Source organism: Prinia subflava, chromosome 9 (genome assembly GCF_021018805.1).
Source record: "Prinia subflava isolate CZ2003 ecotype Zambia chromosome 9, Cam_Psub_1.2, whole genome shotgun sequence".
Taxonomy (NCBI): Eukaryota; Metazoa; Chordata; class Aves; order Passeriformes; family Cisticolidae; genus Prinia; species Prinia subflava.
This window is the reverse complement of record NC_086255.1, coordinates 13,032,100-13,045,191: the sequence shown is the minus strand read 5'-3', so window position 1 is coordinate 13,045,191 and position 13,092 is coordinate 13,032,100. Positions and strand designations below refer to the sequence as shown.

At 40.7% G+C, this 13,092-nt stretch overlaps 1 protein-coding gene across 7 annotated transcripts in view; it reads right to left on the bottom strand.

Annotated features, from left to right (window-relative positions):
- The window catches only part of BTRC (beta-transducin repeat containing E3 ubiquitin protein ligase), a 113,894-nt gene extending 102,217 nt beyond the window's left edge, over positions 1 to 11,677 (bottom strand). For all 7 annotated transcript variants that reach the window (XM_063405447.1, XM_063405449.1, XM_063405450.1 and 4 more), the window contains exon 1: positions 11,529 to 11,677. In XM_063405447.1, the coding sequence (XP_063261517.1) occupies positions 11,529 to 11,576 (48 nt within the window). In that variant the 5' untranslated portion in view covers positions 11,577 to 11,677. The remainder of the gene's footprint in view (positions 1 to 11,528) is intronic.
- Between the last annotated feature and the right edge of the window lie 1,415 nt (positions 11,678 to 13,092).

The following is a 13,092-nucleotide window of genomic DNA, read 5'->3' as shown; positions in this document are numbered from 1 at the left end:
TACTCCAGTTCTTTAATGAATCTGCCTGAGCTCGTCAACTGAGATCTGCTGAAAACCACCTCCCACTGGAGAGCGTCTATTTATACTCCTTGACAGATAAATAGATGCAAAGTTTTTTTATATCCTTCAAGAGCAGCAGCAACCAGGTAAACTACTTCTGCAACATGAAACACCTGGATATCTTCTTTAGGGCTCACAAGAACACTAAGTTACAGTATTGAAAACCAAATTGAGACCCATGACAGCACTCCATTAATCTCTGAACAAAGTAACAGCAAGATCCACAAACATGCTTACTCCAGCAGTGTGGAGATTCTCTTTGTGCCCATGCTTGATTTCACAACCATTTGACATTTTAAGTATGAAATTCAAGTGATATCCAGCCTCCTTCAAGACTGCAAGATCTGTGGTGAAGACCATTTCTCATGCTACTTTCTGAATTTGTGCCAGGTAAGTATCCAGCAAGAACCGTGACATTCATAGTGCAAACATTTCTGTATAAAAGAGCAGCTGGAAGCATGTCCAGAGATCAACAAAATGAAGCTGCTGCCTTCCAAGTATTGTGTCTCTTTTTTTGTAAGGCAATAGAAAAGTCAGAGAGCTCACCTGGATTCTAATTTTTCACTGAAATTCAGAGCATCAGGAACAAAAAGTCTTGTACTTAAAAATAAAAAAATACAGCCAAGATAAACCAAATTAAGTCTGGAAAACTTCAATCTCCATAATCAGCATAAGAACCTACAGTATTAACTTTCACCTTCCCTGCTGAGGGTCTCCTGCTGAATGTTAGATAACAGACAAAAAAGTATGCAGAAGAGATGGGTTACAGGTCTGTGCCAACTATCCTGGAAGGAAATCTGCAGTTCACACATTAAACAGACAAATTTGTAAAAGGAACATTATTTTTTTCTAAAGAGAAGCAAACACTTTGAAGAGCAGTACTACACCATATTTTCTGCTTAGCTACTGAGCAGGCTAAGGAGCCAGACATCTTCCTGTTCAATAAAGTAAGCAAAACACTCCCTTTTTGCAGGAATGGCCATTCTGTCCAAATACATTTCCCTTACAAAGCACTCTGCTACAATTACAATCCAGGATCTTTTCACCCATCAGAAGTAACTTGGAATCTGTAATTAACTGCCTCAAAAACTTACCAAAATATATTAAATTTCTTGTCCTTATGTAAATACCCTGTACCAAGTTCAGCTCCATGACAGGTCTCAATTCCTCGCAGAAGATGCAAATGTTCCTTTGGATTAACTAGAGCAAATTCCTCCTTCAACCAAGAAGCACCAAAGTATCACCAGGTGTCTTGGGGGATTTCAGAATAAAGCAGGGGCAACAGCAGCAGCTGAAGACACCTAATGGGCAGCCCCTGGTAGCATCCTCACTCAAAACAACCATCAGTAATTCTAACCAGAACAAATCTAAAATGTTGCAGAAATGAGCGGCCAAAAAAGAAAAAAACAAAGCCACAACACAGACAAACAGAATGTCCTGTCTCCCAGGAAAGGAAATCTGCTGAGACTGAGTACTGGTGACTACTGCCAAAATGAAACAGTCACCATGGGAGGCTAAGTAAGTCTACTCCCAATTTAGAACAAATGAGAATTAGTGCTAGACTAACCCAATCTTCTTCTTTAAGAAGATCACTGAAGTCCAGACAAATTAGAAGTAGTTAAGCATTTGATAGATGACATGTAGGAAGTTACTAGTTAAAATGAAGGGGATTAGGATTAATACCAGAGTTATAAGGAAGCTAAGAAACTAAAAACTGTACAGCATCACAGGCAATTTTGAAAAAGGAACCATTAAGCTGTACAAAGAATGATCCTTGTTAAAATCTATTATTATTCTTGAAATTAATGTTAAATATTCTCCCCAATGGCTAAAATACTCAAGAATTACCCAATGTGCTAATGAAATTAAAGAGGCATCATAAATATATAGGACAAAGCATTTCAAAGATTTGGTAACAGAACTGACACATGATGCATATAAATCAAGAAGTTACATTATTTCCATTATAAATTAGGAACTCAGTAACTGAGAAGAGGGAAAGAGGCCCTGGGATATGTTACTCATTAGATAATGATGGCTCAGCCATAAGATGTGGTCTCAGAAATGGCAAATACTACTATAGGATATTGTATAAAGTAAAAAATTCCCAGAAGAGAGGAATTAGGATCACTGCTTTAGTGCTAGGAATCCATTAAATGTTTCCTGGAATGTTCTGTACAGCTCTGGTCATTCGTGTTTCAGGGAGACTAATCAAATTTCGCAGCTGTTTGAAAAGATCTACTAAGATGATCAAAAGTTCCAGGAAATGTCTTACAACAGAAGGAAAAATAAATTAAAGAATGGTGGTTTAGCCTGACCAGATCCAGCTCAGAGCATAATATGGTTGCACTCCACAAATATCTGCAGACGAACACAGGGGAACAAGGAGAACTGTTTAAGCTCAAGGACACTGGTGTATGAACAAATGAGAATGAATTAGCCATGAATGGAGTTAAGCTGGAAAATAAGAACTAGGATTCTGACTTTCAAAATAGTTGAAATTGGAATAGATCTGCAGTGGCATAGCAAAGAGAATTCTACTTGGCAACTGCTTTCAGTAGTTTGCAAAAGCTTTAGAGACTGCTTTGGTTGCCAATATTAGATTTGAACCCAGGCGCCACAAGACGTATTCCAATCCAACACCGACATGTGCCTTCTCACTGATGGACCCTCTATTGTCTCTACATAAACTCTTATTTTAAGGTCAGTGAGATTATAGGAATATTCTCTTGTCAGTAAAAAACTTGCAGAGTATTTATGCTTGCTTATAACAACAGCTGTAACAAAGTATTAGAGCAATACACTTCACTGGAGTCATCCTAGTCAAGAAAAGGAAAAATAAAAAGCAAAAAGTTACAAGAAGTAAAGGGAATGTAGATTTTTGTCCTTTTGAATATATTAGCAACGGGAAACACCTTCTGTCACATTTGAAGAGACTGTTAACATTATTTGGATTTCTTTCTGTTGAGATGCTTTTAAGACTCATCTTCTAAACAGGATCAATCCATTTCTTGAGACTACACCCCTTCTCATTGTTCTAATTTGCAGGAGATGAATGGTAGCTGGCTGCATTTCTCAATCATGCTGACAGTTTTGGCATATAAGAAGGAAGGGCATTGAGCAGACCCAATGAACACCCCCCTGGAGGATCGCCAACATCTTCCTAATAGACAGAATTCAAGGCCAACTATCCATAAACTAAAAGCAACTCCCACATAGACACTGCTCCATTCTCTACTGCTCTCACAATAAATTACAAATGATGTGTGTAGAGAGGGAGACTGACTACATTGTATGACAGACTTTCATGATTGACCATTTTTCTCTGAAACAACTAGAGACTGTTCTGGTTGCTGTGTGGGCAAGCATGGAAACATTCAGACTCTTTTCTAGTCAGCATACAGTCCAGCCCTGATTAGTATCCAAGCAAAGACTGCCATCACCTTTTCTCTACAGTGTTTCATCCATTCCACTGCATTTGAGGGAAAAGAACCCCCTCAATTCTGTACGAGTAACTATGTCCTAAAATGGAAATATCATGAGAATATTCCTACAAAAAGAAAAATCCCATGCAGGGCACAAAGCCAGCTGACAAAGTTCACACCAGAGTTCTGCAACGCCTGGTGTTATCCAAATCCCCTCTCTACTATCTTCTTCAGGTCTGGTTCACTCCAGGCACTTCTGAAGACGATAGATCCATCTAGACTATAGTTAAAAGAACACACATTATTGTTCTGCTAACATACAACTGCAGTTAAGAACTTCTTCCTTCCTTTGTAGTATGCCCCTGCAATCTTTACCTTCTCACCAAGGGATGAAGCAAATTAAACCAGCATTAGGCCTTTTGGCTGCTTCTAGTCCAAACTGGTTACTCCAGTGGATTCTGCCAAGAGGCTGCATGGCTCCTGCCCACAGACTTAAACACTTCTGTCCTTCCCTCAGAAAGACTAGAAAGATCCCTTGCTGAGCTTTCCCATTCTTCTTCATTCTCTCCTTTCTGCTGCTCTCATCAAAATGACTGCACAAGACCCTGTTTTAGCAGTGGGGAAGGAAAATTAAATCAGATGTTTCTGAATTTTTAGTACAGAGGAGGACTAGACGTAGCTAGAGTGCAAATTTACGATCAATTATTTGCTTCCAAAAATCACTGTGGAAAAGTGAAATAATTTAAAACTACAGGTCATCGTGTCTGTTTCTGAATCCTTCTGCCATCCCAGCTAACAAATCTGGCTGTGCACACACAGCAGCAAATGGGCTGAGCACCCATTGGTTAATGGAACCACGGAACTTGCACATCAAAGAGAAAAAAAAATGAATTTTAATGCAGTTTTTAGAAATACTTGTCATTGTTTCAGCATTGCCATTTAGTGAATGGGACCGATTTCTCTCTCAGTAGGGGATGATATTTTAATGATGTAACAATGTACTTCCCAGAAGAAAGACAAGCCTCATGAGGCAGATTAAAACTAAGAATATTCAGATCCCATTAAAATCAGACAGTTTCAAGCCATTTTTAAAATTAATTTTGTTTAATGATAAAATGGGTTATCTTAACAGGTGGCTAGCCAATTGTAAAATTAACCAAAACATGGTCAGAAGCACAAGGGTAGCTATTAGAAGAACTGGTTTCTTTGTATTCTGCCTTCTATTAACAGTGTACCATATCACCCTACACAAATTCCTCCAGTCCCTGACCCCTGCAAATTTCAGAGCTTCAGCCTTCTCTTTCTGCAAGCAGGGGTTGCATTTGTCAAACACCAGAGTTTCCCAGCACCTCAGAAAAACTGGCATTAGAAAGCTCTGCAGTTTAACAAGCAGGAAATATTTAATGCAATTCCCAGGATGTTTATTTTCAACCATTTCTGTGGCATCAAGAAGTTTTTCACAGCACTAATCAGTATCCTGTCAGGGAAACAGCTTCATATTGGATTGTTTATTAATTGTATTTTGAGTACTTGCTCTTTACCTGCAGCCACTGGACACTGGTATGCTACAACTAATTTTCAGCTTCCACAGCTGAACACACAGTGGATTCAGCTCTTCTGAGTGCAAAACCACTTAATATGTATAAAGAATATGCCTTGTTGAGCATCCCCTGAATTTTAAAAAATGAGGAAGATTGAAGAAAATACTCAGTACTGGAAATACCAGTTAAGCTTGCTACTGAGGACAGTTAAATATCACACAAATCTCACCAGTATGCATGGAGCTGAAGATGACACAATATAAGTAGACAAGGAAGTGAGGAAACAGCCTATTCCATCTGCATTGATGAATTTAGCAAGAAAATTTTTATACAAAAAAATCAAGTTGCTCAGCTTGCTAGCTTTGCTGGTCTTAAATGTGACCCTAAACACTGTTGCAGTAATCACTGAGAAAATGAATATGACAAGAATATATGAGAACCCATACAGATGAAAAAAAGTTGGTGGAATCCCTTCACACAATACTTAGTGAAAATTCTTAAGTTCCAGGTATAAATTACTTATTTTCTGTTACAAGAAGAGTATCTTTCATTAACATGTTTTATAATACAAAAAACTACTGACACAGTAAAAATCCACAGAAAACAAAGTTATGGATGCACGCATTCACTTGACAAACATATCCACTCAACATTTGTATGTCAGGAGATACTTTCTGATCCCCACTTAAAATTTTAGAGTTTTTAGAGTGTGAAGTGAATTTTAAATGAGACCAGACCAGGAAGTTTCCTCAACTATTTAACTTTTTGTCTCAAGTCAATATTTCTGCTACCTCAATAGCTGCTAGGACTGAAGATAAAGAAGAAAACAACACAACTTCATATTTCATCTCATTTATGGCCCAGACATCAGAACTGGGAGTATTTCCAGTGGCCAATCAAAGATGACCATCTGATTTTTTCTTCATTAGGCACCTCTTGAAGAGGTGATCTCTGACCACTGTACTTTTCTACCTTACCATGATATAAAACTAGGGAATAATTTTATTTTCTTCCTCTAAAATTCTCATTACCTTTTTGCGTATCACAAACCATTTTAGAATACTGAGAATGTTGAAGCAACCACCCACCTTGTATCTTCAAAAGACTATTTAGGAAGTCCTTTTCCTAACCAAACTTCGTGGTTAGAACAGTCTGCTTTACCTTACTAATGAGAATGATAATTTAGTACCAAATACTCATGAGGAATTATAGCTCTGCTGACTGGCAAATAATTTGCCAAGGCAGATTAGTTTAGCTGCATAAAATAAATATCCACCTGCACATACTAGCACTAATCAGGGCGTGAAATTAAACTTTTTATTCAGTGGGAAATAACTGCTGCAAGGCGGCGATTTAGTCTGGGAAGCAAATATTAAGGTCAGCCTATTCTCTCTGATGTTTATAGTACATATTACAGTGCGGAGAGCATGGTGCAACAAATTTGGCTTTTTAAGTCTATGAAACTAAATACTTCAGTGATGCGATAGCAAATTTGCCATTTGCTTTTCTAATTGCATACATTTAATGGAGCAAAGTGGCTGAAATGAAACATTACCAGAGAAGTGAGGGTGAAGTTACTGAAGTACCAAAGGCCTGCATCAAGTGCAGAAAAATCTACAGCATGAAGTTTGGGATAGAAGAAAATGTAATCAATGTTTTCCATATAATATACTAGTCCTAACAAACACCCAAATAAACCAGGATGCTATTTCAGCACCATTGGAAAAACTGGTAAGTGTATGTTTAATATTCAAGCAGGATTTGTAATCCCACATTTAAGAGGCAATGCTCTGCTATCCCAGCTTACAAAATTATTCTTACTGATTTCATGACATCCTTGCTTTGGATACCCAGGGTTCTCTGCCACAATGTCCACGACATAAATATGTTACTGGAAAGACAGAAAGGTTCTCAAGGATTTTTTTTTAATAGTTAACAAATAACAGGTCTTAAAAATCCTGGTCCTATTGACACCATGAATGACACAGGTTCGGTGTAAGTAGAGCCTCTTTTAAAGTATAAGCCTTTGTCCATCTGTTCTATATACATGCACACAGCATGAAAAAAATTCCAACTTTATTACAATTCAGCCTTCAATTACACTGATTATTCTTTACTATATTACCTGCCAGTTATGTGGGAGCTCCTACAAACATACAAATATAAAAATTAATGAACTTCAGAGTTTTCCCTCATTAAAAAAATAAAACAAGCCATAACCAAAAAAATCCAACCACAAAAAAAACCCCCAAAAAACAACCCACAGATGTATCTTACAACCAGAAGGCTCTGGTTCTCTTGTGAAACTGGAAGGCCCATCAGCAGCCCCTAGAATCCAACCATTCAAAACCAAAAGGAAAATGGTATTTTGGGGGTGAAACAAAAAACCCACGAACACTCAGACTGACTTCTTCCTATAAATGAGCCAGGAAATCAAGTGAATTATTGCAAATTAATTAATTTATAAAAACTGAGAAAGTGAAACTCTTTGAAGGATCACACTTTTGCCTCTCAAATGGTTCTAGATGGGACCCCAAAGGGGTCAGGTACTGTTCCAAGCACTGCTAATTAAACACAACTGAAACTGTCACTAGTCCATTCAAGAAAACAGATGTCGCTTCATAGAGCTTTGATATTTTTCTTAAATACCTTTCAAAATGAGGAACAAAAAATATGAACTCTTATAAAAAGGGCTTTATTGTATTTTTATAGCATATTACATACCTTGTAACAATCATTCTGTTAAGTGTGAATGTCAGTTTTATTTTCTGTCCCTTTTTTCCTGGCTATTTACAAGCTTTGTAAGAATCGTTCCTTAATTAAGTCTAAACATAGTTTTATATAAATGGATTCCTGGAATTAAAAACGTTCAGACTTAAGAAATGATTGTTACAGAGACTGTAACAGGCCGTAAAAAAGAATGCCACTTTAAACAAAGATTTCTCATTTTAATTAAAAAGATAATCATCAGAACATTCGTATACTTAACTGAACCATTTGAAGCTAGTTTGAAAAAATATCTACTTTTCTAAGCAGGCTTATGTAGTTTACTTTATATGACATTTAATCAAAGTCTCAGTTGAGCCTATCACACTCACACTTTAAATACTGTATCTACAGTTTCAAACACTTACTCAAACTTGAAAGTTACTTATTGGGCACCTCAATTTCTTGTTCTTTTGTAAACGACTATGACTATGACTATGGAAATCCCATATTCCTGAATGCATAAAAGCAGAGCTTGCTATGGCAAGGGGGTTTGGGTGGGACTTTTGTGTGCGTTTTTTTAGGTTAATGGGCATGGTCACCTCTCTCTAGCTTATGCATCAGTCTCTTACACACTGTACTTTAGAAAGAGTGTACTTTCATCAGCAGGACTGTACAGAAAAGAAAAGAGGTTGAAGTGAACTAAGACAGGTTCCACTCTGGTAAAATCCTTGCTGCAGCTGCAGAACACTGGACTATTTAATTTATTGTATTTTAAATCTATGAACCATCTTTCATTCAAAAAACCCCAAAACCTCCAACACAACTTTTGAAAAATAATGTGCAGAATACATGATACAAGACACTCATTCATCAGCAAAAACAGTCTTCCCTTGTGAGCAGTTGCTTAGTATTGTGTAGTGTTAATACACAGCAATTTAATATCAGGAACAAATTAGGTCTTATTAAGACATAGAGGTAAACTGAGTAAGCAAATGAAATTAAATAAATAACCTAAACCTTAAAGTATTATACACATTGCACCTGACCACAGATAACCAGGAAACTGGTGGCAGTTATCAGTTAAATGCAATACTGCTTCATTGGCAAATAATCCAGCCAACAGCAGCCAGTGAGAAGGCAGCTGCCTTCTACTCCCATCAAAAAGTTCCACAGACATGAGCATACACAAAAACAACAGAGTACTGTTTCTCTTTCAAAGCATCAAATACAGATGCTTTAAAGCAAAATAATTTCATTCATAATACTAGCACTGGATGAATCTTTCCCATTACACTTTTCTGTTAGAGTTGGATATTAAAATGAAATTCAAATCACCAGGTCCATCTTGCCTGATACCTTGTGATTCAAGAGAGCTGCTCAAAGTCAATGTCAAAAATTAAATACTGACATTTTCAAGTGGAAAAAAGTATTGTTTTCTAGAGAAGCATAAACAAACTACCACATAGAGGGTTGCTTTTCAACATGAAATGAAATGTACCCCAAACAGATACCAAAACCAAAACTGTCTCTCCTGCCTTTGATAATAGGCCTCATACCTCCAAAATGTATTTGAATATTTACCTACAGTGCTCCTTGGGAAGCTCTCAGGGAAAATCAATAATTAATAGCAAAGCCCACCTTGGGCCAAACTGTGAGGCACCTAATAAGGAAGATGCAAATGAAGCATATCACACACTCAGATGGACAAGGTAATCTGCTGTGAATGATTCAGCATTAGCTGAGAGGATGCACGAGCTGATCTGGTACCTCTGTGTGGATAACTGTACCAGAGCCATTACTGCAGTGCCCGAGCACTGAACGCTACAAGGCAGACAAAGACCCTTCCTAGGAGGGCCAAGATGATACCCCCAACTGATTCCTCAGGTATCCTGATGTATCTATCTGTGCCACCCCTCCAGGAACACCAGAAGACCCCACCAAGTCTGACACTTTACTCCATCAGCAGAATTAAAGTAAGAGCTGTGTTCTGGACCAATACATGCTACAGCAAAAGCCTGAGATGTGCTTAACAAAACCTTTGCTTACTCTACTCTCAACCTAAGCAAAAATACCCTGAAAAGTTCAGAGTGGACAGAGGGAAGCCACATCTTTCACTGCATGTTTTAGAAGCATTTTACATAGAAGAGGCACTTTAATAAAACATGAAAGAATGTGGGTTAGCTTTTAGCTCTCAATGCAGCCTGGTCTCGATAATTCTTCCCTTTATCTGGTGCTCTTATCAGCTGCATATCCCAGAAGAGCAGCTTCCTCTCATGGTCATACCTCTCCCCAGTGTCAGGGAGCTCTATCTGAGTGGGACACCGCCAGCTGCAGGATGGACAGGGACACCCTCAGCCTCCAGGCCCCATCTTACAGATGACCTCAAACCGCCTGGACTAAGCCCTTGAATGAGAATCTTAGCACAGGGGGTGAAAAAAGTAATGTATGACAAGTCAATGTAGCATGTTCACAATACTGTCTGGCAGCAGAAAGGAGTGTTTCAGCAAAAACTTTCTGGGATGTGAAACTCACTATCTAGAGGCAGGTTGTAATTACCAAGCTTGGCCAAACACGAGTGCAGCAGGATCTGGGACACTCCTTTGGCCAATCCCACACCAAAGAGGGCCATTCATTATTGTCAATTGCTACCTTGCCTATTTAGGTGTCCACAGCATTTTTCCACTTCACCTAGCTGAGACTCTATAAATCTGGCAAACTTGGAGACTGCTAGCAAACGGGTCAAAAAGTCTCAAGAGAGAAACAAGTTCTTCCAGATTATAAACCAAAAGCCAAACAAGCACTTCAAAACTCAGTTAGAAATTAAAATTTGCCACTAGAGTTTCCTCAATTTCATTTTGAGCATATGTTCTGAAGATTTAATAGAATTCCTTCTTCCTGATGTGCTCAAGTTTAATTCTGTGCCACTACAAGCACTAATACAAAACAAACTTTTAGCAAGTGTTGCCAGTCATTTAAATTATATCCTTAGGGAAAGAACAATTTGAGGCACCTGAAATTCACGTTCAGTTTAGTTGGCAACTATTTGTTTTCATGTCTAAATTTTATATTTCTGGCCAAAACGCTTAGAAATATCAACAAAAAAAAAAAAAAAAAAAAAAAAAAAAAAGAGACTGAAGCTACAGTTTAAGTGCACAATGCCTCAAATCTATGGAAATCAGCCATTTTTGAAGAGCATCTTGGATGCATGTACTGTTTTCCATACCAAAGGCCAGCTCAAAACCTAAACAATGTACGTGCTCCCCGCAGTCACTATCACTGATATAGCGCTGCAGCAGCAGGTGAAACACTCAGTGCCAGTATTTAGAGATCTCGCAGTAGACTGGGAGGAAAGACAAAATTACAGAGGGATAGTGAGCAGTACAGAAGGATAGTCTAAGGTGCACAAATAAAGAAAAAAAAATCCAAGAATTACATGCGCAAAGCCTGCCGGAGCCTGTGGGCCTCTCTGCCAGGTCCTGCCCCACTCCAGTTTAACTTCTCCCGCTCTCAGGTGGCACCTGCAGCCCCCTCCCCCTCCTCCCAATGCTCCCTTTGCCCGGATCTGGGGACCCCGCTCACTGCCCTCCCCGCAGGCAGGTCGCCCCCTCCCTGGGCCCCGCTCGCCACCTTCCCCCGCCAGCCCAGCGCCCTCCGGCCCGGCCCAGCCCATCCCCGAGGCCCGGGTCCCCTTCCCCACTGCCCCCCGCTCCATCTCGTCCCCCCCACCCCGCAGCCCATCCATAGAGGTGCCCACCCTCCCCCGCCGCCTCCGCCAAGCCCCGCGGCCCCTCACCATGAACTTGAGCGCCTTCTCCTGCAGGACGGCCTCGGCCGGGTCCATCGTCCTGCGGGGCCGGGCCGGGGCCGCCCCCCCCGCTCAGTGAAGGCCGCAGCCAGCGCAGACGGGAACCTGCGCTGCCCCGCGCCCCCCCACCCCGCCGCGCTGCCCGCACGGCGCATGCGCCGCTCCGCAGGCCCACGGGAAATGGAGTCCCCGGCCACATCCCTGGCAAAGGTCCGACCTGCCGGGTAAAACTACAAATCCCGACACGGTCCGGAATCGTGGGCACGCTGGGAGCCGGCTGGCGCATGCGTTGTGTGCGGTGCAGGGGGCCGACGGGAGTTGTAGTAACGTGGGGCTGTGACGGTGCGAGGTGCGGGCTGGGGTGGGATGGACACGGCCGCTCTGGGCGGGCGAGGGAGGGAGATGAGGAGGGGCGTGCTGCAGGTGCCGTGTGAGCAGCTTCCAGCTCCAGGCCTTTCCTGGGGTGGGAGGTACGGCTGGCCCCTGAACCACAGCCCCGCGCTCTCAAATGCTCGCCAGGAGGGCTCGGCTGCTGCCGCGCTTTGCTCCGGCTGCGCTCCGTGCTGGCGCAGTGTCGGTGTTCGAGTCGGTTGTTGCTGGTAAACCTAAACAGAGCCCCGTGCACTGGGTGCCTAAAATGTCTGAAGACCGAAGGTCCGCAGGGGATGTGAAACGGGAAAATCTGCAGCACTGGAATGGATCAAATAGGGTGACATCATTCTTGAGAGATGTTTGTTTGAAGCCATCCGCTAACACAAAAAGCCTCCAGTGGTGCTTTCGTGGCCTTTTTCTCATAATGTTTCTTGATCAATTTTCCCTGAAAATTGGCCCAAGTTTTCTTTGCTGTACTAAGCCGCAAAGACAAAAAAAAAAAAAAAAAAAAAAAAAAAAAAAAAAAAAAAAAAAAAAAAAAAAAGTTGCTCAGCATTCCTTGACTAGCAGCTGCACATAGACAGGAGAATATTTACCATATTTACCTCTGTTTCTCTGTTGTACACCCTACAAGACCAGCTCACATGGTAGCCATTGCTTCTAATCCTCTTGTTTATTAAATTTGTCTCATCTCTTTCCAGTTTTTCTGCATTTTTCACAGTGCCCAAAAACTGAAGCTGCCTTGTATGGAGCAGCAGAGAGGAATTGCTTCCTGTGGTTTTAATACCAGCTATAAGACCCTGGTAAGTTTTGACTTCTCTGTAGCAAACACAACACTGATTTCTAGCCAGTATGTCATCTAATAAAATGTGCAGGTTCTTCTACTTGCTGCATTTATATATTTGGCTCTGCATTTTAAGTGAGATACTCTGAATTTTTTCCTGTGTAAATGCAGAGAAGCTGGCCACAAACATCAGCATTTGCTTGCCCATATGCAGCTCAAATCCATTGTTTTCATTCTTGTGTTTGACACAGGAACAAAAGTGAAGCCTCAAGCAGGTACAAAACCAATATCTCAGAAGTACCAGTCCCTTCCTCATTTTCTCTGAACACTCCATCTCCTCCAGATTTTCAGGCAAGAAGATCAGAGAGAAAGCAGAGGATGCAGAGAATGTGCCCA